Source organism: Pipistrellus kuhlii, unplaced genomic scaffold, assembly GCF_014108245.1.
Source record: "Pipistrellus kuhlii isolate mPipKuh1 unplaced genomic scaffold, mPipKuh1.p scaffold_m20_p_11, whole genome shotgun sequence".
NCBI classification, from domain to species: domain Eukaryota; kingdom Metazoa; phylum Chordata; class Mammalia; order Chiroptera; family Vespertilionidae; genus Pipistrellus; species Pipistrellus kuhlii.
Window position 1 is genome coordinate 51,888,630 of NW_023425416.1, and position 24,790 is coordinate 51,913,419.

The 24,790-nt window shown below is 56.5% G+C and overlaps 5 protein-coding genes across 8 annotated transcripts in view; 4 read left to right on the plus strand and 1 right to left on the minus strand.

Annotated features, from left to right (window-relative positions):
- Positions 1 to 18,124, plus strand: NICN1 (nicolin 1, tubulin polyglutamylase complex subunit). 2 transcript variants are annotated; one of them, XR_006741188.1, is made up of 7 exons: positions 1 to 217; positions 1,250 to 1,426; positions 1,675 to 1,788; positions 2,152 to 2,223; positions 2,526 to 2,630; positions 2,711 to 3,517; positions 18,111 to 18,124. XR_006741188.1 is itself a non-coding variant. In XM_036432278.2 (6 exons), exons 1-6 carry the CDS (start codon positions 86 to 88, stop codon positions 2,750 to 2,752), a joined length of 642 nt encoding a protein of 213 aa, XP_036288171.1. In that variant the 5' UTR covers positions 1 to 85; the 3' UTR covers positions 2,753 to 3,523. The 2 variants fall into 2 exon arrangements, 1 of the variants encoding a protein (XP_036288171.1); XM_036432278.2 differs by lacking the exon at positions 18,111 to 18,124 and having other exon boundaries at positions 2,711 to 3,523.
- AMT (aminomethyltransferase) lies at positions 3,649 to 8,487 on the plus strand. Of its 3 annotated transcripts, none has more exons than XM_045579589.1 (9): positions 3,649 to 3,754; positions 4,432 to 4,605; positions 5,136 to 5,216; positions 6,082 to 6,213; positions 6,517 to 6,595; positions 6,830 to 6,975; positions 7,051 to 7,231; positions 7,476 to 7,631; positions 7,719 to 8,487. In XM_045579589.1, exons 1-9 carry the CDS (start codon positions 3,740 to 3,742, stop codon positions 7,895 to 7,897), a joined length of 1,143 nt encoding a protein of 380 aa, XP_045435545.1. In that variant the 5' UTR covers positions 3,649 to 3,739; the 3' UTR covers positions 7,898 to 8,487. The 3 variants fall into 3 exon arrangements, with proteins under 3 accessions (XP_045435545.1, XP_045435544.1, XP_045435546.1); XM_045579588.1 differs by lacking the exon at positions 3,649 to 3,754 and adding an exon at positions 3,840 to 4,351; XM_045579590.1 differs by lacking the exon at positions 3,649 to 3,754 and adding an exon at positions 4,075 to 4,351 and having other exon boundaries at positions 7,476 to 7,543; positions 7,823 to 8,487.
- Positions 8,778 to 11,978, minus strand: TCTA (T cell leukemia translocation altered). The gene is made up of 3 exons (XM_036432283.2): positions 11,472 to 11,978; positions 11,069 to 11,123; positions 8,778 to 9,979 (listed from the first exon to the last, which is right to left on the minus strand). Exons 1-3 carry the CDS (start codon positions 11,692 to 11,694, stop codon positions 9,937 to 9,939), a joined length of 321 nt encoding a protein of 106 aa, XP_036288176.1. The 5' UTR covers positions 11,695 to 11,978; the 3' UTR covers positions 8,778 to 9,936.
- The window catches only part of RHOA (ras homolog family member A), a 23,405-nt gene continuing 10,773 nt past the window's right edge, over positions 12,159 to 24,790 (plus strand). The window contains exons 1-2 of the mRNA XM_036432282.2: positions 12,159 to 12,301; positions 15,972 to 16,052. The gene's annotated coding sequence lies outside the window, so the exon portion shown is untranslated. The remainder of the gene's footprint in view (positions 12,302 to 15,971; positions 16,053 to 24,790) is intronic.
- GPX1 (glutathione peroxidase 1) overlaps positions 12,614 to 24,790 on the plus strand; it is a 24,788-nt gene continuing 12,611 nt past the window's right edge. The window contains exons 1-2 of the mRNA XM_036432281.2: positions 12,614 to 12,620; positions 16,648 to 16,655. The gene's annotated coding sequence lies outside the window, so the exon portion shown is untranslated. The remainder of the gene's footprint in view (positions 12,621 to 16,647; positions 16,656 to 24,790) is intronic.

The following is a 24,790-nucleotide window of genomic DNA, read 5'->3' on the forward strand; positions in this document are numbered from 1 at the left end:
TCTTGGGACGGGGCTGGGGATGCCGGGAAGGACCGCGGTCCCAGGCTGGGATCGGCGGTTGCGCTAGCCCCGCACGCCTGGCACCATGTCCCGCGTGTTGGTGCCCTGCCACGTGAAGGGCACCGTGGCGCTGCAGGTGGGCGATGTGCGCACCGCCCAAGGCCGGCCCGGCGTGCTGGTCATCGACGTCACCTTCCCCTGCGTCGCGCCCTTCGAGGTGAGCCAGCCCCTTGGGCGACCGCGGTTCCCGTGGTTCCGGGCGGGACCGACCTGGGAGCCCGGGCGTGCCCCCGGCGCTGGGTCGGTCACTTGAAGCTTGGCGCTGGCCTCGCCCTGGCGCCTCAGTCAGCCACTGATTCATTTCTGCAGTTCACACACTCACCAGAAGGCATCTCTCCCCTGGTCCAGGGCAGCGCTGGCGGGGAAGGGCCACGGTAGCAGGCGAGGTGTTGGAAATACAGGGGTGAGCCCTGTATAGGGGGGTGGTTTTGTCCTGGGAATCTAGACAATGAGTTACCCCAGATCTGCCTCCTGCGCAGGCCTACAGCCTGCTCAGCAGGATCTGCCCAGCGGCTCCAGCTGCACTGCCAGCTGCACAGTGACCGGACCGGACCCCGCAGGACTTCGACACAGAGGATCAAGTTCATTTTCTTTTTATTTATTTTTTTAACTATATTTTTTATTTATTGATTTCAGAGAGGAAGGGAGAGGGAGTGAGAGAAACATCAATGATGGGAGAGAACCATTGACCATCGGCACGCCCCACACTGGGGATGGGGCCCACAACCGGGCTAAAATCCGTTTCTGCTGGCCTGGCATTCAGGGCCACTTTGTGTCTGTGCCTGCCTACCTCTCAGCCCTGTGCACGCTCCCCCAGCTGGGACGTCCTGGTGCAGGAGGTGTGGGTGTTCTGATGAGCATCTAGTGATGAGAGCTGCTGTAGCCAAACATCCTCCCTGTCTACATCCTCTGCCTTTCTCATCCGCTGGGTGGACTCTTCCCTTCGGGCCTCACGTGTCCATGTCCCTCCTCCCCCCGAGTTGGGGCTCTGACCCCCTGGCAGCGTCCTGGGTGCGACCTCCTCACTTAGGCTGTGAGCTCCCTCAGGAGAGTGACACTGAGCCTCAGAGGACGCTGAGCAGATTGGCAGCAGAGGACATACCCGAGGGGAGGAGGCGACGGGGCCTGTGAGGCGGCTCAGGCCCTGGGCCCAGGCCTGATCCGGGACGGTGGGCTGTGTGTGCTGCAGCTGCAGGAGATCACGTTCAAGAATTACTACACGGCCTTCCTGAGCGTCCGTGTGCGCCAGTACACCTCGATCCACACGCAGGCCAAGTGGGTGACCTGCCTGCGGGACCACTGCCTCATGCCGGACCCCCACAGCGAGGAGGGCGCTCAGGAGTATGTATCGCTGTCCAAGCACCAGGTCAGCGGGGACAGGGCACGGCCGGGTGGCCGGCTGAGGGCTCGCCGGGCGCCTGAGAACTGGGCGGGGATACCGGGAGCGGGGAGGGGGGCCGGGCTGTCCTGGGCTGTGGCTCTTGGGGAACCGCCTTGGAGGGACCAATGTTCTTCCCCGAAGGCCCAGGAGGCGGCCGCTCGACTCACTGCCTGTTGGGAGGCCCGGGGTGGTGAGCGGGGCTCGCTGGGGCCTTGTGTGTGTGTGTGTGCCAGATGCTGTGTGACGTGGCCCGCGTGCTGGAGCTGCGCCTGATCCTGAGGCAGCCCTCGCCCCTGTGGCTGTCCTTCACCGTGGAGGAGCTGCAGGTCTACCAGCAGGGGGCGAAGGTGAGGGCTCGCTCAGCTGCGGCCAGCCGTTCCCTAGGAGGCTGGCAGAGCTGGGTGGGGGGTCCCGATGACCGGACCCCGAGGGAGGCTGTCATGGAAGTTAGCCAAGAGGGCGAGTGGGAAGCTCAGGAGAGGGACGCTAGGTCCCCACGGCCCCGATCTCTGGAGCCCCCCACCTCTTTCAGAGCTGAGATATTCTGTTCCTTGTGTTCCTGGGGCCTCCCTCACATCTTAGGGAGTCTGACTGCCCTCGGGGCCTTTGTGGACCCTGAACAGGCTTTTCTCAGGGGTCGAGGCTCCCAGGACCTCGGACACCGGTCCCAGGACCCTGCCCCTCTCCCTCCCTCCCTCCGTGCTTTGCAGAGCCCCTCCATGACCTTCCCCAAGTGGCTTTCCCACCCAGCGCCCTGCGAGCAGCCCGCGCCCCTCGCTGAGGTAAGCCTCACCCCGGGGAGGAGCCGCCAGCGAATCGCTCTCGTGTCCAGGTGGGCCCGATCCGCAGGGACCGGGGCTGGGCCTGGGGCCCCGGGCACACTGTGCCATCTTCCCGGTCTCCCTCCTGGAGGTCCAGGGACTTGAGGTCTCTCCGTGTGGGCTGCTCCGACCTCCTATTTCCCGAGCCAGCTGGGAGTGTGACCGGTCTCAGCCGGAGGGCCCCATTGCCGGCCTGGCCTCCCCGGAGCTCAGAGGGCACGGCTGGGGGACACCCCCGGCCACTGACCCCTCCTTCCGAGCAGGGCTTCCCGGACCCCAGCAAGGTGTCCTCGGAGGTGCAGCAGATGTGGGCGCTGACGGAGATGGTCCGGGCCAGCCGCACCTCCAGGAGGATCGGCCGCTTCGATGTGAGTGACAGCGCGTCCCTCTGCCCGACCCCCGTGGCCCCGGCCGGCCAGGGTCAGACCTGATGGCTTCTGTGTTGCAGGTGGATGGCTGCTACGACCTAAACTTGCTCTCCTATACCTGAGCCGCTCTTACCCCAGACGCTGACCTTCCGGGCCAACCTTGGGCCGCCAGAGGCCAAAGTGCTTCCCCGCTGCATTCTGCGTTCCGCCTGCCTGCCTGCGCGTTCTGCCGGGGCCACGTCCACAGTCAGGATTCTCGGGGCTCACTGCGCGGCTTCAGCCTGAGCGCTGGGTGTGGGGTACACTCTGTCCGCACCTGGCTGCACCCTGAACGCCGTTCCCCGCCCTAACGACACTCCAGTCCCACTAACAAGAGCCCCTGTGTGCCCGGGGCCCCTCCTGCCAGCCCGCTCACTGCTGCCGCTGCCTGCCCCTGCCCTGAGCACTGTGGGCCGGGTGCGCTCCCAGCACCGGCCCGTCCAGCCCTGGGCGACTTCCACAGGAATGTTCTAGTTTATCTGAGCCAAACTGACCTCAGGCCAGGAGGCAAGACCTCGGTGCTCTGCACGGCACTCAGCCTCGAAGCCCAGGGGGAAGCGGGAGCCCTGGTGCCCACAAGAGGCCTCCCCTATCCGAGCACCGGATAGCCCGGAGCAGAGCTGGCCACGGCCGCAGGAGCCCAGGTCTCTGAGCGGCCTTCGGGTGTGTGTGCACGTGGTCTGCCCCTGGCCTGGGCAGGTGCCTGTGGCAAGGCTGGGGCCTGAGAATGAGCCCTGGGATCTGCTTGCCATCTGACCCAGCCCAGCGTACATCCTCCTCCTCCTCCCAGCTGCTCCTTCCAGAAGCCTCAAGGCAGCTGCTCCCCGCGTGTGTGTGTGTGTGTGTGTGTCCCTGTGTGTGTCTGTGTGTGTGTGTGTGTGTGGCCCTGGCGGCTGTAGGAGGCAGCAGGCAGCAGTTGCTGGACCTGGAAAAGGAGGTGCTTGTGTGGCCCCACAGCTTCCTGGGAGGGTGAGCCCCCAGTGGGCCCCTCTTCTCTCACCGGATCAGATAAACCAGCAGGGTTCTCACCAGGGCCCCTCAGCGCCACTCACTCTGTTCAGCTGTTGCTAATGAAGCAGAGCCCGGTGAGCAGCAAGATCAATAAACACTGGAATGCTTGGCTGCTGCTGCCTGTGTGTGCAGGGGTGAGGGATGGGGGGACGGACGGGGACCCCTGTGTGTCCAGGTTCCTGTGCTGCCCCTGGCTCCCTCCTGTGTCGTCTCCACCTTTCCCCCTCCTCTCACTTGACATTCCATGTCGGGAACATGCCATTCAAGCCTGCAGCCCTCTGTCTGAACTTTGGCCCCGGGGGCTGGGCGGTCAGCACGGGGAGGCCTGGCTCCTGGCTGGGATTCTGAGCGGCCTAACTGGCTGGCACCTTCCCTCCGCCCGGCTAGAGGAAGGCCTCGGGCTGTTTTCCTGCCGCTGGGACTCCCCGTCCCTGGTGAGCCGAAGCCCCGCCTGCCCTTGGGCCGCCCACCCCCCTCCGGTCCCCTTTGTGGGAGAAACTGGCCTGACCGGGTCCAGACTACATCTCCCAGCGTGCCCGACAGTGGCGGCCTGGGCGGCGGCCGTGCGGTCTCCGGCCACGATGCAGTGGGCAGCGAGCTGGGCCGCCCCCCTGGGAGTGCGCGGGCGGGCGCTCCCCCGGGCCCCCAGCCGGCGGCTCAGCGGCTCGCAGGTGGGACAGGGGTGTGGGTGCGGGTCCGAGAGGACGGGGAGGCGGGCCGGGGCCTGGGGACTGAGCCGGCCGCCCCGCAGGACCAGGACGGGCTCCGCAGGACGCCGCTCCATGACTTCCACCTGGCCCACGGCGGGAGGCTGGTGGCCTTCGCGGGCTGGCGGCTGCCGCTGCAGTACCGCGACGGCCACGTCGACTCCCACCTGCACACACGCCGCCACTGCTCGCTCTTCGACGTGTCCCACATGCTGCAGGTGAGCGGCCGGCCCCACCGCCCCGCCCGCGGCTCTGTGCGCCCCCCCCCGGACGCCCACCCGCGGCTCTGTGCTGGGGACCGGGCTCCGGCCGCCCTCTCAGAAGGGCTGCAGGCCTCCGGGGGTCGGTGGCTGGAAATGAACTTGCCAGCCTCCCAAGGGCTCCTCTCTGCCTCTGCAGCCGCCCGCCCGCCCAGTGGGAGGCCTGGGTGCCCTGGGGTTTCCCGTGTTCCCCACTGCCCTGGGCATGGGGTTGGGAAGGGAAAGGGCGGTATTTCAGGAAGGTGATGGCCCTTTCAAAGCCCCTAGCCTCCCCCAGGGCACCCTCCTGTGTTGGGAGATCGGAAGTGGGGGACTTTGCACCTGCAGAACCAGAAGGGGCGCTTGGCGGTGGGGCTGGGCCTGGGAGTGGGGAGGAGGATCCTGGCCAGGGGCTTCCTGACTGGAGCCATCTCGGGGCCCTGAGGCCTTTCTCCTTTGTTTGCGTGTTTGTTTTCTTTTTGTCCTGAGGCTTTCGATTTTTTTCTCAGACCAAGATACTCGGTCGTGACCGGGTGAAGCTGATGGAGAGTCTGGTGGTGGGAGATATCGCAGAGCTGAGGCCGAACCAGGTGGGCGCTCTTAGTCCCCCGGCAAGCCCTCCCGTGGGGCCGGGCACAGTGAGGTCAGACACAGCTTTGCAGTCTTGGGGGGTGGAGTCCCGGCGTCATGTCCACCCTCTGCAGGGATGGGCCTGCCCGCGTCCTCCCCTCCTCGGGCTGCGCGTGACCTTCGTGCGCCTGGCCCCGCGCAGTCCCTGAACCACCGCCTCCAGTGCCCGGGGCTTGTCGGGGACACGCCCAGCCCCGCCTGGCAGAGCCGGCATTTAACCAGGTCCCACGTGCGGCGGCCGCGGCGGCCTCAGCACTTCGGGGCGGCAGCCGGGGTTTGGAGGATGGGCCGTCGTCCGGGTTTGGGTGGGGTGGAGCAGCAGTCACTGTGAGGTGGGGCTCTCAGCACTGAGAGGGTGGGGTGCAGAGGCCCCCCCAGTTCAGGGAGGCCCCCAAGGTGAGGAAGAAATAGAGATGTGCTCAGTGCAGAGGATCAAATGCCCGGGCTCACCTTGGCTGGTTTGGCTCAGTGGGTAGAGTCCAGCCGGGAACTGAAGGGTCCCGGGTTTGATTCCGATCAAGGACACATGTGCCTAAACTGCAGGCTCAATCCCCAACCCTTATCAGGGTGTGTGTGGGAGGCAACCAATCCATGTTTCTCTTTCTCCCTCTCCCTTCCACTCTCTGTGGAAAAATGTCCTCCGTGAGGATTAACAACAAAGACATCTGGGCTCCGGCAGGAGGCTGGGTGACCCAGCTACACACACACACATCCTGCCCTGTGCTGAGAGTTCCTGAGTTTGTGGTGGCCGAGTGGCCCCCGGTATGTCTCACACTTGACATTGGCCTTCTGGACCTGGATGCACAGCTCTCGCTCTGGTGCTAGGGGACCCTGTCGCTGTTTACCAACGAGGCCGGGGGCATCTTGGACGACTTGATTGTGACCAACGCCGCCGAGGGACACCTGTACATGGTGTCCAACGCTGGCTGCCGGGACAAGGACCTGGCCCTCATGCAGGTACACAGAGCGGACAGGCAGACTGGCAGGGACAGGGCCCGTCAGGACCTCTGAGCGAATGAGCAGCAGGCTCTGGAGCATGCCCGGCTCCACTGGGCGGTGGGCGGGGAAGCCGAGCCGCCCGAGGTGGGCACGCTCTGGTGAGCGTGGAGGCGGAGCTGGTGCCAGAGCCCGCAGACCCGGGCTTGGGTCACCCCTGCCACTCGCACGGCCTCGTGAGGTGAGAGCCAGCCTGCTCCACGGAGCGCAGCGGCGCCTGGAGATGGTCCTGGAAGCCGACGTGGCTCCCGTCCTCCTGTGCAGGACAAGGTGAGGGAGCTGCAGAGCAGGGGCGGCGACGTGGGCCTGGAGGTGGTGGACAATGCCCTGCTCGCCCTGCAAGGTGAGTGGCCAGGCGGGGCTTCCTGGGCTGGAGCAGAGGCCGCAGCGGGAGGGGTGGCCGTGGGGGGTGAGTGCCTGTTCTAAGCTGGGGGCCCAGGCTCAGTGGGCTACGGGGCAGGCGCATCTTCCTCCCCCTGCAGTGGGAGCCGTGCTCCGGGCTCGTCTGCCCGGGGAAGGGCTGCTGCCCCGGCTTCGGGGCGCGGGGCCTGGAGGCTCAGTCACTGTCCCCGCCCAGGCCCCGCCGCGGCCCAGGTGCTGCAGGCCGGCGTGGCGGGCGACCTGCGGAAGCTGCCCTTCATGACCAGCGCCGTGATGGAGGTGTTCGGCGTGCCCGGCTGCCGCGTGACCCGCTGCGGCTACACGGGGGAGGACGGCGTGGAGGTGGGTCAGGCGGGGGGCGGGGCGGGGCGGCGGTGGACTCGGGCCAGCAGCCCACCGCCCCCGGTGTCCCCGCAGATCTCGGTGCCGGCGGCGAGGGCGGCGCGCCTGGCAGAGGCTCTGCTGGCCAACCCCGAGGTGCGGCTGGCGGGGCTGGCGGCCCGGGACAGCCTGCGCCTGGAGGCCGGCCTCTGCCTCTACGGCAGCGACATCGACGAGCACACCACGCCCGTGGAGGGCGGCCTGGGCTGGACGCTGGGTGAGCTGGGCTCCCGGGGGGGGGTGGGGGGGGGACCCTGAGGGGCAGTGGCCGCCTCCTGAGCCTCATTCCCTGAAGGGCACCGTGGCTTCCCCCGTCAGCCGCCGAGGCCCTGGCTGGGCAGGCCGAGGGCAGCGTGGCCTCCGGGACCAGGGGCCGGGGCCGGGGAGGGACATGGCCCCCGGGAGCCCCGCGCGGGGCGGCACTGGGGCCTCCGGCGGCTCAGGCCTGGTGTCCGCTGCAGGCAGGCGCCGCCGGGCGGCCATGGACTTCCCGGGGGCCGCGGTCATCGTCCCGCAGCTGAAGGGCCAGGTGCCACGGCGGCGTGTGGGGCTCACGTGCGAGGGGGCCCCGATGCGGGCGCACAGCCCCATCCTGAGTGCGGAGGGCGCCGTGATTGGTAGGTGGATGGGGCTGGCCGCCCCGTGCCTCCCCGGGTGGGCGGGCACGCCGGGCGTCGGTGGCGCTGACACGGCTCCGCCCGCAGGCGCTGTGACCAGCGGCTGCCCCTCGCCCTGCCTGAAGAGGAACGTGGCGATGGGCTATGTGCCCCCCGAGTACAGCCAGCCGGGCACCCCGCTCCTGGTGGAGGTGCGGCGGAGGCAGCAGGAGGCCGTGGTCAGCAAGATGCCCTTCGTGCCCACAAACTATTACACCCTGAAGTGAGGAGGGCTTTCCACCCGGGGCTGGTCAGGAAGCTGAGGCAGAACACGAGGGTGTGGGCTGGTTCTGGTTGTCTGGTTGTGGTGGGACACACCACCTACACCCCTCATCCTGTGCCACTTCAGTTTCAAGACCCATTTCTTAGTGACGGACCAGCTCACCAGTGTCTTGTTTCTGCCCACGCTCCCGCGGACCCACTCTTGCCTGCTAGGGCTCCGAGCAGCACCAGTCCTGGCCTTCCCTCTGCCTCAAAGCTCCCCTGTGGGAGGATCGAGCCTCCCGACCTACCTCACCAGGGTTCTCACACTTCAAAGGGGCATTGCCAGTCTCCTCTGGTTTACTTCCCAGGAGTGCAAACTGCTGCCTCTCCCTGGGCAGGGCTGGCTCAGTAGGCTGCTGCGCCTGTGGGTGATTGAGGGGCACAAGTTGGCCCAGCCTGCTGCCCAGCAGTCAGCCAGCCAGGCTCACCACTGTCCTGAGCCCCGGCTGCTGGAGGGCAGGATAGGCCTCCTCCGGGCTTGCCTTCCCTGGGCTGGCCTGGGCCCCTTGGCCTCCACTGACCCTAACAACATTAAACGAGCCTCCTTCTTGCCTGCCGAGTCCCGCTTCACTGTCCTCTGCCCACAGGGCTCCTGGGGTGCCAGCCCAATGCTTGCCTTCCTGCCTCTGGGACAGGCTCGGGGTTCCCCTGGAGAGGGGCAGGTCTAGAACTAACGGGATAGTACCGTGTTGGGCACCCCACACTACTTTAGGGAGCTGGCATCAACCCCCCAACTTTGCAAGTCACTAAATTCTGGGTGCTGAGGGGCAACAGCCCTGGGGTATCCTCTCCCGTTTCCCCTGTGCATGCTGCCCTTGGCCTTCTGAGTAACCAGACAACCAATGCACGTCCATGTTTAATCCGCCACATCCTCACTAGGCCTCCAGTGGAATGGGAGGCCCTCACCCTGGTGGTGTCAGTGGTCACCTGGGCTGCTGAACCATCACCCTGCAGCAGCGGTGTCTGCAGTAAGCACCCGGCAGGAGCTCGGCGCCCTGGCAGACGTCTAGGCACAGGCGGGCGGATGGGAAGGGGACAGGTCTAGGCCACAGGCCTGGGGGAACTGGCCTTTGCCACCCCTCCCTTGGGCAGCCCTTGGCCTGTTTGGGAAGTGGCAGGCCTTCACAGTTCTTGGGGGCTGCGATGGCACTAGAGGGAGCCCCCGCTCTTAGGATGAAGCTCCTGTGGTTCCAGGTCAAGATGGGCAGTGAGGAGGCTGCGGGAGGGGCTGCCTGCACCAACTGCTTAGGATCCCCCAGAGGGGCAAGACCCACCACCCGGGGCACTTAGCACCTAAGTGTTGAGGGTGGGAAGTCACCCTGGGCTCAGCCTCTCAGCACCTGGCAGAGAGGCACCAGCTTCCCTCCAAGGACAGCGGGGTAGGAGTATGGTGCTCAGGGTAAGACAGTGCCCATAGCCTGCTCGCACCTGGAGAGCTCAGATGGGACCAGAAAGTGGGTGCCTGGTGCCTCCATGTCTGGATGGTGCCAGCTGCCCCTGCCTTGGACTTGAGTGGCCAACTAAGTACCCATAGGGTATAAGGCTGTGTCCAGGCCAAGATTCCTAGATCCTTGCCAACACAGCAAGACCAAATTCAGAAAACCTGGGCTTAAGTGAAAACAGACTTCCCTTACAAATCCCAGGGCTAGTCAACCTCAGGCTTCGTGAGGGACAAATCCCTGTGGGTCACTCCCAGGGGGATGGGAAGAGGGACAGGAAATGGACTGTGGCCTTCCTCACCCAGAGGCTCCTCCTGACCCCGAGAGAGCAGCAGGGCTCTCCTAAGGCACCAGGTCAGGGGGAGGCGAACTTCACTGGCCCAGGGCCTGGGGCGCTGGAGGAAAAGCCAGGGGCAGTGGGCGCCCAACACAAGCACTGGGGTACTCCCTACCCCCCAACCCGGACCCCCTGCAGTCATCCCTGGGATCTGGGCAGCAGGAGAGCCCAGAGTGGGAGCCAGCAGACCCGGTGATGTCCCTGGAGACCCTTCGGCTGCCTCCCCTTATTCTCTGTGGGTTTTGAGAGGCTCGTTTGCTGCCGTTTCCCTAAAGGGGATGGAGAGGAGAGAGGGTTACTCGGCGGGCAGCAGCACAGGCCCCGAGGTCCATCTTCTGCTCCTCCTGGGGCCGAGTGGAGCTCATAAACCCACACAAAACCCAAACCTCTGCTGAGCCCCCACAGCCCACGCCAGGCCCACCCCCTTCCCAACAGACTCCTCCCCCCTCGGGAAGGCACTCCCATCCCTCCCCCTTGGCCCAAGGAGAGTGTAGCTCTCCTTGCCCTCTCTAACTGGACCCCTTTATGTCCTTGCCACAAAGCAGGCAGATAAAAAGCAAATCAGATTAGCCACGGCCCGATCGTGACTCAGTCCTTCAATAGCTCCCGAAGTCGGGGCCAGGGTGGGGACCCTTCTGTCCGGGGCCATGTGGGGATGTATAACCCCTCTCACGGGCCAACAGAATGACCAACCTACAAATTACCCGCTGTTTGGTCACACACTTCACCAACTCATCCCAGTGCCCTGGCAGGCCCAGACGTTGCCCACCCTGGCCAGGGCTTTGCAGGCCCCTGCAGGCCTTCATGTTGGAGCTCCAGCATCACAGTCCGGGCCTCTGGGCCTGTTCTCACCGCTGTCTCTGTGGACACTTCAGCACTCCCCGGCCTTTGCCCTCAAAGTCTCAAGAGAAACCTCTAACCACCTTCATCCCTGCACAGCTACTCCCCCCCCTCCCAAATCTCTGGCTCCCCTGTAAGCAGGGCCTGGGTCCCTGCCAGGTGGTAGGAGCCCCGAAATTAGCTGAAAGAACCCCTGATGAAGGAGCTCCCGTGTCCCAGGTGGGCAGTTGATCCTGACGAGGCCAGTCCGTGCAGGACAGAGGCCGCCTCTCCAGCGGAGGGCCTGCAGGCCAAGGCACTCGCCATGTCATCTCTGAGATCGGGAATGGCACGGTCCCCCCCGCAGGGTGCGGAACAGCAAACTGACTGTCCCCACGTCCTGGCACCTGACACCTGAGCTCCACTTGCTGAGCTGCTAAGCTGGAGGACACCTGCCCTGAGAACTCCCTCCCGGTCCCCGGCACAGGCGTGCCCCTCTGCCTGCCCGGCACGGGGTTGAGGTGGGAACAGACACTCACCACGAAGGGAAATGCGTGGAGCCATCGGGTGTGGATTCGTTCTGGCCGCCCAGACCTGGGGGCAGGAACACATCCAGAGCTGCAGCGGCCAGGGGGGTCAGAGCAGGCCTCACCCCGGCAGGTGAGAGGCTATGGTGTTTGGAGGAGAGTCTGGCGGGGGCTCTAGGGAACTAGTGTGTTGTCACTAGTGTGGTGAGGGTCCAAAAGGGAGTTATAACGTGACGGGCGGACTACTGGCGTTTCTTGCGTGGACTGGTATGTTGGCGTGGGTCAGAGGAGAGCGTCAGGTTGCGATACGGTTCTTTGGGGGCCCATGGCAGTCTACGGGGGCTCTGGGGAGCCCGGCGGCGCACTCCGCGGGGCGTGAGGGCGGCCAGCGCACGGAGGGCGGTGGGGGCCTCACCTGGGCGGTGGTACAGCCCGGTCACCGTGCTCCCGTAGAAGCCCCACGCCAGCTGGACGCACAGGAGGCTCAGCACCAGCCACAGCAGCAGCAGCTTGAAGAGGGTCACACGCATGTCCTGCGCCTCCCACTCGCGCAGGAACTCGCTGCCCAGGGCGCCCAGGGCGCCCAGCGCCGTGGCCGGCAGAGCCTGCAGGGACTGCCCAGCCCAGGACTCCGCCATGACGGACCCGCGCCCCACCCGGAGGGCTGTCACCTCAGCCCCCACTGCGCAGGCGTCTGGTCTTCCGGGGCCAAGCCCGTTGGGCGCACGCGCCAGCCAGGCAGGCCGGGCCCAGCTCGCCTGCGCGCAGAGTTGGCAGTTTGGGAGGGGTAGCGGGACCGCGCACGCGCACCAAGCGCCGCCCCGCTCGCTTAAAGGACCGGTGACTCGGGGAGCACAAAATAGCAACCAGGTCTTTTATAGCCCCCGAGTTCCCGTGATGCCTCGCGCGGCCGCCGGGATTGGTCCAGCGCCCGGCGTGGAGGGCGGGGACGCTCTCCGGAGCAATCGCGGCCCGGCTGGGAGCGCGCGCGCGTGCGCGGGGCCACGACCGCGTCCAGGCCGAGCCCGCCGGGCACGCGGGGGCGCGCACGTCGCTCCCCGCCCGCCCTGCGCCGCGCGCCCGCCCTCGCTCGCTCGCTCGCGCTCCCCGCCCGCCGCCCGCCGTCCTCCGTCGGTTCTCTCGTTAGTCCGCCGCCTCCTGAGCCGCCCGCCCTCGCCTCCGAGCTCGGGACCCGCGGACCGGCGTCGTCGGCGCGGAGAGGCCGGAGTCGGAGCGTCTCCCGAGGTGAGTGAGAGGGTTTCCTCCAGGCGCCGCGGCGCCCCGGGCCCGCCCCGCACTCTTCCGGCCGCCCGCCCGCCCGCCCGCCGCCCGCCGCCCGGCCGCGGCCGCGCCCCACCTGCTGCTCCGAGCCGGCCGCCCCGGCCCCTGACCCGGACTCCGGGCCCTTTCCCCGAAGCCGCGGCTCCGCCCGCCCGGTTCCCGGAAGCGCGCCGGCGCCTCCCGCGCCCCGGCCCCCGCCCGCCGCGCCCGGCCCGGCGCTTCCCCTCCGCGGCCGCGGGCGGGGGTCCGGCCCGGGCTGAGCCGCCGCCGCTGCCCGGCGCGCGTGGCCGTGGGAGTTGAAATGGGAGAGAAACTCTTTACAACTCCATTTTGTCTCACATGTAACGTGAAACGTGAATCACCGGCTGGCATTGGGTGAAGTCCGGCTGTGTTTTAGGCAGGCTTTTTGTTTTTCGTGCTGTTTTCTTAGAGGTTGTGTGAGTAAAAGACGGTTTTGGGATCTTAGGGCTGAGGGCTCTGCAGAGAAGGGGATCACCCATGGAAGCCATTTTTCGTGATTTAAGTAATTTATGCCTCATCCAGATAGTGCTAATTTGCAGCTCTGCTCAGTCTCAGTGACCGCCCAGACCAGGCCCCCCAGCGTCGCCCTCGGTCACCAGCCTGTTTGCACGCAAATGGACTCGGTGGGAACCACGTTCATTCGTTGGTGGTGGAAAACGGGCATCTGTTAACCTCGGGGTTGGTTCCAATTGTGTTTTTTTAGTGGTCCTGATTAAAATTCATTTTTTTTACATTTTTACTTATTGACTTTTAGAGAGAGACATTGATTTGTCCCACTTATCCATCTATTCATTAATTGTTGGGTGTATGTTCCCTGACTGGGGGGGGGTCAAACCCCAAACCTTGGCTGTCTGGACGCACCGGCCGGGGCCTGATTGAAAACTTGGACCTCTGTTGGTGACGGGTTTGCTTCCTTTGTGTCTAAGGCAGCCTTTTGAAGTAACTTGCAAGTGTGTAATCAGGTTATATTCCTCCCTGCCAGATCTGAATGGGGGGAAAAATACTTTTTAAAAAATGTCTTTTCTTGTTGTAGAGGGTGAGACATGTTCAGCCACTCAGTGCTGCTCGCCGGCTGTGTGACGTGTGTGTGCAGTTGCATGATGGCCCCTTTAAGACATGGCTAAGTTGGTGGAGATGTGGTTCTGAGCGTTTGGCACGAGTGGCATTGTTCAGGCTGAACGCACAGGACAGTTATAAAGGGTAACTCCTGGACGGATCGCTCGCGATGAGTTGTCTCGAGCTAGTTGTCTCGAGCGGAGTTCCGTCCCCTGGCGTGGAGCGCTGGTGGCTCATAGGGACGGGACAGAAACTACATCAGCTGGAACCTGCTTTGAGTCACAACCTAGTCCTGGACTCACAGCCTCTGTTCTCATAAAAACCCGCAGCGGGAGGAGGAGGAGAGGAGGAATGAGCTTTTTCGTGGATCCAGAACACGGGACGGAAGGGAATCTGCAGGATTCCTCGCCCAGCCCCGTTTGCAGATGAGGAAATGAGGCTTCAGAGGCTTAAGTAAATTTCTTAAGTCATGTCTAGTCAGGTTCAGGCCACAACTATTTTCCTGCGAGGGGTTCTCTGTGCGCTCCCAAGCGGCTTGCTCAGAATCAGCTATAGCTCGAGACTCGGCGGCTTAATCCCGGGTTTTCTCCGTTTGGATGTTGCTGGTGTTACACACGTTGGGAAACTGAAGATTTCCTTTTCCAAACAAACGTCAGTGACGGCGGTCCTGTAGCAGCTGATCCAGACAGACAAATGAATATGTGCCCGCCCCTGCCTCGTCCTGGCCCGAGGCTTGGGTCTGTTGAGGCACCAGCTTCTTCCTCACGGAGTCCCAGCTTCCCTGCTCCAAATGCAACATCATTTTTGATTTTTAGGTCAGGCTGAGATGTTATCGGGCAGCTTTGTGCTCGTTTGGTGATTGACTTTGAGATAGAACGGGGAGACACTACATATATCGTGTAAATAGTTCCTGTGTGTGTGGTGGTGGCTTCGGTGGAGTATTTCCATAGTCTGATTCCATCTTTTTCAGTTACTTCTTTTAGAAGCTCGTCCTGGTCACGCGGTTGTAAGCTGCCAGGAGAGTGAACACAGGTGGACCTTCAGGTGTTTCCTGTCTGCGGGCGGAGTCCCGGCAGTGGCCGGAGGAGGAAGTGGTTGCTGCTCTTTGGGTGGTATTAGTCCCAGAGCCGTGAGGCTGTGTTAGCGCTGTCAGGCGACAGCTCAGCTTCTAAGAGACCCGGTGTGGGCAGCTGGGCTTCCGCGGACACACCTGGGCTTCCTCGCATTCTGGCTGCTAGTGATGGTGATGAGTGGTACCTACCTGCTGGATCTGAGTCACATGCTTGTAGTTTTCAAAGGTCCCTGAGTGTCTTGTCTTCCCTTGCCACTCGGTCTATCCTTCAAGCACCTAGCCAGTGGAACTCGGTCTGCCTGTCCCTGCACGTTAATGTAGCCACATTTACACTTGAGTCGGTGTGTCTCACTCTGCTCCGGAGGATTTTGGGGACATGCTCACTGTTAAGTACGCATGGGATTAGTACACGAAAATTTCCAAAACAGTTTAAAGTTATTAATTACTGTGAAATTCTTATTTCAAGTGTTTCTATTTCAAGTGATTTATTTTTAATCGGGGGCTGTAGTAATAAGTGACAGCCTTGTATGCTCATAATTATGGTAGTCACGTGACTGAAAATCAGATAGGCATTGAAGCTGCTTATTTTGGGTGTTGGTCTGAATTTATTGGTACTTCATCCAGATGATTCTGAATACATATTTATAGCTAATAATCATCAGAATATGAGAGATACACTCTGTTACATTGCAGCCACTTTGCAGTTTACACCAAATTGAGCTTGATTATTTTAAAGAGGGTTGGGAAAGTAAATATATTTAATAAGCATATTTATCATAATATCTAAATATTCAAGTGAAGGGGAAGAGAACATAAGTAGTCAGTGAAATAGGTTTGGAGTAAAGAGAAAAGTGAGAGAGAAAATGAAATTAGAAAGATGGCAGGGACCAGTCATGTATAGCTTTTAGAACATGGGAAGTTCTTCAGATTTGTTCTGAGATGAGAAATTAGATGTTTTCTTTTTGAGAGGAATGTTATGATCTGATGTTAAACAAGTGGCTAGAATTAAGCCATTGACTTTTCCGACAGTTGGACTTTGGCCTGTGGTTTCTCTGTAGAGCCAGCAGAGAAAGGAAATGCAGGTGGACAGCGCAAGTCAGGAAGGTGTGTCTGGTGGTCCGGCTGGGAGGGACGCAGGTGTCCACCGTTAAATTCTTTTAATGGCTGTGTGTTTGAACATTTTTATAATAATAAAGTTGGGAAATTAATTTACATAGGATTTATTTGCTTTAAAGGGGCAACATTCATTTGTAATGTCCAGAAAATAAGGTTGGTTGTGTAGATTATGCTAAGTGAAGGACACCAAGACTTGTATAAATGTGATACATTTTTATGGTCTGTCCATTAAAAATTAAATTTTGCACTTTTTTCTTCTCTTGAATTCTAAATTACTTCGTGGAACTTCGGGCAAGCCCATTTACATATTGTATTTTTTTTCTTGTGAAATGAACAGCATAATACCTGATTTTTTAAATGTTTTTATAGTGCCTTTCGCCTGGGAAGTTCAAGGCCCTTTGCAGCACTTCTGCCACAGGCCGCGCGCGGGTCCTGCAGCACGTTTGTAAGGTACGTGAATGGAGCCTCTTTCCTTCTCCTGCCCCGGGGAAGAGAGGTGATTACACCGTGCGTTCACGTAAATGCCAGGGAAACGGATTTCACTGCCGGGACTTCCTCTCCACCCTGTGAGAGCTGTCTCCTCCCACAACTTTCTCTTCCGTCTGCCCTACCTCTCCCCTAGGTAGTCCTCTCACTTCCTTTTTCTCTCAGAAACCTTCTTCCTTAGGAAGGTACATTTCCTGACCTCTTTCTTCATCTCTAAGGAGGTGGACTCAGCAGGTTACTCACACACTTTTCTTACTTTGGACCATTCCTCCCATCCTGTTTTTCCCGCCTGTTTATTTTGTTTTTGTTAATCCTCACCCGAGGGTGTTTTTCCCATTGCTTTTCAGAGAGAGTGGAATGGGAGGATGGGGGGCAGGGAGAGAGAGAGAAGCATCGGTGTGAGGAACACATTAGGGCGGGGATCAAACCTGCAACCTGGGCACACCCCTCAACCTTGTGTGCGGGGCTGCTGCTCTTACCACCCTGCACACCAGCCAGCCCGTGTTTAAGTTTTCATTTTCTGGATTGCGTAGTTTGGTCATCTGACAGATGATGGCAGCCTGTGCTGTGGGTACATCTAATTATCAACACAAAATGAACCAGTTAGAGAACGAGAACCAGGACAGTCCTCCCCAGAAGAGTCCGCAGTAGCAGTGTCCTGGCCTGCAAGGGAGCAGTGTTGACAGCAGGTACCACGGCCCATCTCACAGCTGTTCAGTATCTTAACCTGATTACCGATAGGGAACGAGGCTTTAATTTAATGGACGCCGTGATGAGTGTCCTGGCCTGGCACCATTTGGACCACCTTTTCCTGTTTTGCTTGGATGGAGGGCTCTCTGTGGGGACATTTCTAAGGTGATTCTCGTTTGATGAGGTGGGCTGCATCATGTGACAGGGAAGGCCTCTGATGGCCGTGGATTCGTTTGGCTTTGAACTCTCCTTTAGTATGTGAGGGATGGCCACGCTAGTTGGTACTTTTTCCATTACTTACTCCCTTAACAAGTAGTTATACAGAATAGCTACCGTATGCCAGGCGCATGTGCCCTGACCAGGAGTCGAAGCTGCCACGTTTCGGCATGGGTCCGTGCTCAACCATTGAGCCACACCCGCGGGGCTGATTTGGTAGTTATGTTTGGTAGTTATGATTTGGTAGTTATGTAAATTAAAGGCAAATTATACCTTTAATTAGGGGGAATAATGAAAACAAAACACGCACAAAACTTTAGAGTTTTGTGTTTAGAGTTCTTTGTGAAAAGTTCCTTTTTGGATGAAGTCTCAGATTTTTAACTCTTCCAGTTATTGAGAAAGACCTCTATCTTTTGAAGGTCTTAAGTTCAGAAAAGAAAGGCAGGAGAATATCTTAGGTGAGATCATGGACTCTGCAGAGAGCTGACAGTTAAGTGCTAGTTCTTACACTCGGTAGCTTATGGCTCTGATGGTAATGTGACCGATGTTACTCTGTTTCTTGTCTGTGGATGGGTGTGATGGAGTCTGTGAGGGCTCACAGATCTTGGGGGCAGGGGTGGGGGAGGTGGAAGAGGGCAGAGGGGAAAAGGGAAAGAGTCACACATCTCTAATATAAGAATTATATTAATATAATTTGGAAGAGCGTTTGTTTGTTTTTGGTGTCATTAAAGTGTTTCTGGTATCCAGCTGGTAGGGACGTTGTGTGGGAGTAGTGTCCTAAGAATGAGGTCTTGGGGAAATATGATCGAGCTCACCACTGGCTCACTGATGCTGAGGAACAGTGGTTCCCAAACTGTTGGTATCCAATTCCCCAAACTGGAAACGTTTTGGAAAGTTGTGGGGTTTTTAAAATACACTTTTATTGATAGGAGTGAGTGGGGGGAAGAAAGGGAGGAGGGGGGGGGAGAAACATGGATCATTTGCCTTCCTCACACACCCTGACTGGGGATTAAACCCACAACCTGGGTATGTGCCCTGACTGGGAATCAAACCAGTGACCTTTTGAAGCCTGAGACTGTGCTCCAACCACCATACCACACTGGCCATGGCAGAAAGGTGTGTGTGTGTGTAATTTTTTTTTCATTCACCTTTATTAAAGGTATTATTTGCATACAACAAATATACTCATTTAAATAGTTTGGCAGTTCCTTATAGAGAACGACTGCTCAGCCAGCGCTGCTCTGCGGTTGAGCATCAACCTATGAACCAGGAGGCCATGGTTCAATTCCTGGTCAGGGCACATGTCTGGGTTGCAGGTTCGATCCCTACTGTGGGGTGTGCAGGAGGCAACTGATTGATGATTCTCTCTCATCATTGATGTTTCTCTCCCTCTTCCTCTCTGAAGCCAATTTAAAAACATACACACACACACACACACACATATATATATATATATATATATATATAGAGAGAGAGAGAGAGAGAGAGAGAGAGAATATGTAACAATATGACCCAGCAATTCCATTCCTAGATATATACCCAAAAGAATTGAGAACAGGTACTTGAACAAACACTTGTACATAAATGTTGAAAACACTATTCATACCCAAAAGGTGGAAACAATCCAAAGTTCATCAACAGGTGGAATAGTATTCAGCCCCTTAAAGAATGGAGCTCTGATTCGCCTCACCATGTGGGCCTCGGAAGTAGTGTGCTAAGTGAGAGAAGCCAGAGACCAGGCCACGTGCTGTGCGGTTCCATTTGTGTGCAGTGCCCAGGACAGGTATGTCCATAGAGACAGAAAGCGCATTGCGGGGGAGGGAGAGGGGGGTGTGAGGGCTGTCTGCTTAGTGGGTGTGGAGTTTCTTTTGTGCTGAGATTTTGGACCGAGGTAGTGTTGGTGTAACATGCACAACATTGCTAATGCACTAAGTATCACTGAAATGGCAAACTGTGAAACAGTGAACTTTATATTATGTGAACTTCACCTCCGTTAAAAAAGGAAGTTTTAAATAGAGCTTCGGTCTTCTCATTGTGGAGGCTGACGATAGATGGTGGTGCAGAATGCATGTGCCTGGCTGTGCATTGTCAGCGTTGGGTACCTCGGTGGGGCCGCCTCTTAGTACCCTCTTCTCGGCCGGCCCGGCCGTGGAGAGCGGCCGCACAGAGACATCCTGGGCCTGGGCATCCTGTGAGCGTAACCCCCAGAGGCACTGGCGATGGCTGACGGGAGGCCAGAAAGTTTGTCCCTCAGGAGTGTTCCTGCCCTTCCCCTCCCAAGGAGCTGAAGTCTGGGTGTCTCACTGGCGTTACACTGGAGGCTTTGTCACTCCGCTGCCGGCCTGTGGTGCCCTAGGCACACCGCTCCCTCTCCAAGGGCCCTGGCTGGCATCGCCCCTTGGCAACCACTCCGTCAAGATGGCCAGTAATCCAGGCTCAAGCTCGTTACGAACACGACAGATGGCGGAGGGAGCCTTTTGCCAGAGGTTGCCTCTATTTGTAAATAAATGGTTTTCTGTTTCAGTGTAATTTCCCGCGGTCTTGGTGGCGGGTGCCGCTCTGGGTGTGGGTGAGCCTGGGTTGATGGGATAGGTTTCTGCCCACTGCGCTGAAACAGCTTAACTCCAGTGGAACCGCATTTCTCACACTCAGGTCTCCCGGAAGGTTGTTGGAGACCTGAATCATTTTCCCATTAGAAATAATGTCGATTGAATTCATCTGTTCCAGACCCCCCAAATGATTCCGTTTTAACTTTTCTTACGTGTCTATTGTACTGTTTAATCTTTAAACACTTTAAAAGCAAAAAGGACATGAAAGGTAAATGAAAATTTAACGGAAAGGAAAGGTATAGTCAGAGATGAAAATTTAATAATAATTACAAGCAGCAACAAAAGCAATAAAATGCGAAAATATTCACAGCACAGTATCCCGAGGTTTTAACAGTGTTGAACTGACTCATATTCCCGAATTCTGTCCTTTGTTAGCTGAGAGATGTGTGACTGATCATACCGGTAAGGTATCGGCATGGAAGGGTTGTTGGGCTGAGAAGTGAATTGTTTGAGATGGAGTCATTGGAGGAACTTTATCATGATTTTCTTCTGACTTAGTGAAGAGTATTTCCTATTCACTTGCCTGGCCAGCGTGGTCGAGCATGGACTTATGAACCAGGAGGTCGCGGTTCGATTCCAGGTTGTGGGCTCAATCCCCAGTAGGGGGTGTGCAGGAGGTAGCTGATCCATGATTCTCATTATTGATGTTTTTCTCCCTCTCTCTTCCTCTCTGAAATAATTAAAAAATATTTTTTAGCCCCAGCTGGTTTGGATAGCGCATCAGCCTGCTAACTGAAAAGTCCTGGATTCGATTCCAGTCAGGGCATATGCTCCAGCTTGTGGGCTTGGTCCCCAGTGTGGGGCATGCAGGAGGCAGCCCATCCATGATTCTCTCTCATCATGGATGTTTCTCTCTCCCTCTCTAAAATCAATTTAAAAAAAAAAAAAAAATATGCCGAGACCGGTTTGGCTCAATGGATAGAGCGTCGGCTTGGGGACTGAAGGGACCCGGGTTCGATTCCGGTCAAGGGCATGTACCTTGGTTGCGGGCATATCCCCAGCAGGGGGTGTGCAAGAGGCAGCTGATCGATGACTCTCTCTCATCGATGTTTCTAACTCTCTATCCCTCTCTCTTCCTCTCTGTAAAAAATCAATAAAATATATTAAAAAAAAATAATAAAAAAAAATAAAAAAAATATATATATATATATATATATATATATATATTCAATATTTTATTGATTTTTCACAGAGAGGAAGGGAGAGGGATAGAGTTAGAAACATCGATGAGAGAGATACATCGACCATCTGCCTCCTGCACACCCCCTACTGGGGATGTGCCTGCAACCAGGGCACATGCCCCCGACCGGAATTGAACCCGGGACCCCCCAGTCCACAGGCTGACACTCTATCCACTGAGCCAAACCGGTTTCAGCTAAAAAAAAACATTTTTAAAAAATACTTCAGCCCTAGCTGGTTTGGCCCAGTAAATAGAGCAGTTGGCCTGTGGACAAAGGGTCCCGGGTTCGATTCAAATTAAGGGCATGTGCCTCAGTTGCAGGCTCTAACTAAGCTAGCTGCTTTAAAGCGTGCTTCGTTTGGAGCGGGTGTCTTCTCTTTTCCTGTCCTTTGTGTCCAGGCGTTAACCTTCCAGGTGTAACGATTAAGTCTGTCATCCTAAAGGATTTTTTAAAATATACGTATTTTTATTGATTTCAGAGAGGAAGGGAGAGGGAGAGAGAGAGAGAGAAATAGAAACATCAGTGATGAGAGAGAATCATTGATTGGCTGCCTCCTGCGCACCCCCTGCTGGGGATCGAGCTCGCAACCCAGGTTTATGCCCTTGACCAGAATTGAGCCCGGGACCCTTCAGTCTGCAGGCCGATGCCCTCTCCATTGAGCCACACCAGCTAGGGCCTCCTAAAGGATTTTTGAGTCCATCTTTGAAGCTGTTGCTCCACTCTAGGACTCTGGCTGGTCTGAATGACACTTCCCTCCCTCCCCATTTTACATTTCTGAGCCCAATTTACAGGGTTTTCTGTCTCCTGCATTCTTGTCAAAGGCTGTACCTCTTTTCACCCAAGCATGTATCTGTCTAAATTACTGTGAGCTGATCTACTGGCCAGTTAGGCTTAGACAGTTGTCTAAAGTAAGAGCCAATGAGTTTAGAGGAGGTTCTGTTTGGTAGCACTCCTTGTTACAGATTGTTGACATTTCTGATTCTTATACTAATAAAGCAAAGTGCTGTGGGAGGTAGACTCACCGCTAGCATGCACAGCTGGTCGTGTTGTAACTGTTCTCTTCTTGTTGTTTATTAGATTTTTAAATTGAATTTTAGAGAAGGGTGTGAGAGAAACATCGATGTGAGAGTGAAACATGGATTGGCTACCTCCTATATGCCCCTTACCGGGAATCGAACCTACAACCCTTCGTGCTCTAGATGATGCCACAAGGACCAGGGCCGACTTTTCTTTTTTAGTTTTCTTCCTTTATTGATTTTCAGAGAGAGAGGAAGGAAGAGGGATGGAGAGATAGAAACAGCAATGAAAGGAAAACATCACCAAGCAGCTGTTTCCTAGCGCCCATTCCCCCAGGGGATTGAACCAGCATCCTGGGCATGTGCCCTGACTGGGAATCAAACCCGTGATTTATTGATTCATGGGTTGATGCTCAACACTGAGCCACACCAGCCGGACCTTCCTTATTTTTTATTGATTTCAGAGAGGAAGGGAGAGGGACAGAGAGATAGGAACCTTAATGATGGGAGAGAATCATCGATTGGCTGCTTCCTGCACACCCCCTACTTGGAATCAAGTCTGGAACCCGGGTATGTGCCCTTGACCAGAATCAAACCTGGGACTCTTCAGTCTGCAGGCCAGTGCTCTATCCATTGAGCCAAACTAGCTAGGGCTGGGCCTTCTTTATAAAATCTGCATGCAGCCAAAACCGGTTTGGCTCAGTGGATAGAGCGTCGGCCTGCGGACTGAAGGGTCCCAGGTTTGATTCCTGTCAAGGGCATGTGCCTTGGTTGCGGGCTCATCCCCAGTAGGAGCTGTGCAAGAGGCAGCTGATTGATGATACTCTCTCATCGTTGTTTCTAACTCTATCCCTCTCTCTTCCTCTCTGTAAAAAATCAATAAAATATATTTTAACCCTTTGCACTCCGCCGTCCCCTCTCAGGGGACATCGAAATTCTAGCATATCATGCGGATGTCCCCTTTCAGGGGGGACAGTGCAGTTTATTAGTGATTACGGGGAATTGAGTTAATTCAGCGCACGTGTCCACCGCAAAGTAGCGTCGAGTAGCTGGTAGCCAATGTCCAGAGTGGTTCGGAGTGCAAAGGGTAAAATAAATAAATAAAAAATAAAATAAAATCTGCGTGTAGCACATTAGTTATATAGTTTCTTGGCTCCTGGAAATTTATTTTTTCAAATTTGTTATTTGAAAATTATTCTGTGCTTGTCAGAATAAGACAGGTATTATTATACCAGTGGAGTTTGGCAGGAAGGACTTTGGAGAAGTGTAAAGAGTGGGCAAGAGCCCTAGCAGGTTTGACTCAGCGGTTAGAGCATTGGCTTGCAGGCTGAAGGTCCCGGGTTCGATTCCAGTCAAGGGCACATGCCAGGTTGGGAGACCCATCCCCAGTGTGGGACATCAGGAGGCAACCAGTGATTCTCTCTCATCATTAATGCCTCTCTCTCCCTTTCTGAAATCAATAAAAATATATCTCTTTTTAAAAAGTAAGAGTGGGGAAGAGAGGAATATTAGGTGCTGGGGGAGGGCCTAAGGGGCCTGATGGAATTGGCAGCTCAGGGAAGGCCGAGAGAGTGGAAGTTAGCCGTAAGTAGGAGGTTTCACCTGGTGAGTGGGGGTTGGGAGGTGCACTGGGGTCCGGATAGCGAAGGAGGGAGAAGCCGTGGCTTAACCTGAGTGAGGGGTATTTCGTTGTTTTGGCCGAGAGTGGCTGTATGCTTGGGGTTTTATGATTTCCCGTTAGTGTCTTGGGATTTAGTTATTACCTTATCTGCAATATGGCATTTTATACCCAGATCTCATCCAAAACACCTTGCATTCCTCACATTGACACTGCTGCCGCCGCAGACGCTAACTCTGACAGCACAGGGGTTGGTGGAAGTTCTGTGTACACTGGGATCAGTCCAACGAAACTCACAGATTTTTATGTGTTTTTTAAATTTTCAAGTTTAGTTTCCAAAACAGTAGACAACCCTTGTGTAGGTCATCTGTACAATAATTGTTTATATCAACTTATTTGGGGAGAGAAATACAAAAAAATTTCAACTGGATTACACAATTGAGACTTTTGGATGTCAACAGGATAAGGCTTATGAACTCAGATCCTAATCTTATGTCCTGTTTAAAGTAATAAATGCTGGAAAAAAGTAAAAATTAGGTCATGCCCAAAGCTATGCTGTATGTAGTAAGTGCTTTTCTTTCATGGGTGGTTGAGAAATGGTAGAAAGCTTGCTGTACTCATCACTGTTTCTTTTGCATAATTAGCCGCTATGAAGAATTATGAGGTAAAATTATAATTATCTTAAGTATGCTGAATTAGTCATTTTTAAAGCTGTGATTATTTAATCTGCATGGAACTTTACTCATTATCTTTCCAAAATATCACAAAGATCTTGATCCAGCAGAAGCAGCATAGTTATCCATTCTGATAATTTCTACTTCTGTTTTTGGCTGAAGAACTACTTTGAGATTGTTTATAATGAATGTTTGGCTAATAAATGTCTGTAAATGCATTCATTATAACCTGGTAGCAGAACATTTCAAAGTCTTTGGTGGCTCCTTATCTTCCCAAAATAAGCTACAGATTGTGTACAGAAGGAGATTTACGGTGAGTCTGAGAAAATTAGTATTGCAAATGTGTAGTCCCTAAGCAGGCTATCAAAATTATTCGGCTAATTTAGGTTACAGAATTCAAATTACTGGCAGTCCTGCATTGTAAGCACAACACACATCCCCTAACCCGCGTTCTTGAAAGCCCGTCTTGTTTGAGTTTTCCAAGAGAAACGGTAGGAGGGTCTTGGGCACTTCTCTGCGGTGACAGGAGGTTCTGAGTCACGGAAACATCAGGCGTGAGGCATCGGAAAAGGTTTGAAAAGCATTGAGAGGAGGGTGTGTGATTAAAACAAACCGGCGACGGCTTAAGGCTTTTCACAAAACTGCCCTTCAGAAAGTTCTGGAAATCACAATCTCCTTTGATGTCAAAACCTCAACTG

Excerpts from the sequence above, each read along its gene's own strand:
- AMT (XM_045579588.1), top strand. The coding sequence starts at position 4,262 with ATGCAGTGGGCAGCGAGCTGGGCCGCCCCCCTGGGAGTGCGCGGGCGG. Across the intron at positions 4,352-4,431 it reads GGCGGCTCAGCGGCTCGCAG|GACCAGGACGGGCTCCGCAG; the intron begins GTGGGACAGGGG and ends GCCGCCCCGCAG. Across the intron at positions 7,232-7,475 it reads CGGCCTGGGCTGGACGCTGG|GCAGGCGCCGCCGGGCGGCC; the intron begins GTGAGCTGGGCT and ends TGTCCGCTGCAG.
- TCTA (XM_036432283.2), bottom strand. The coding sequence starts at position 11,694 with ATGGCGGAGTCCTGGGCTGGGCAGTCCCTGCAGGCTCTGCCGGCCACG. Across the intron at positions 11,124-11,471 it reads CGGGCTGTACCACCGCCCAG|GTCTGGGCGGCCAGAACGAA; the intron begins GTGAGGCCCCCA and ends TCCTGCCCCCAG. Across the intron at positions 9,980-11,068 it reads TCCACGCATTTCCCTTCGTG|GGAAACGGCAGCAAACGAGC; the intron begins GTGAGTGTCTGT and ends CATCCCCTTTAG.
- NICN1 (XM_036432278.2), top strand. The coding sequence starts at position 86 with ATGTCCCGCGTGTTGGTGCCCTGCCACGTGAAGGGCACCGTGGCGCTG. Across the intron at positions 1,789-2,151 it reads TCTACCAGCAGGGGGCGAAG|AGCCCCTCCATGACCTTCCC; the intron begins GTGAGGGCTCGC and ends CGTGCTTTGCAG. Across the intron at positions 2,631-2,710 it reads GGAGGATCGGCCGCTTCGAT|GTGGATGGCTGCTACGACCT; the intron begins GTGAGTGACAGC and ends TCTGTGTTGCAG.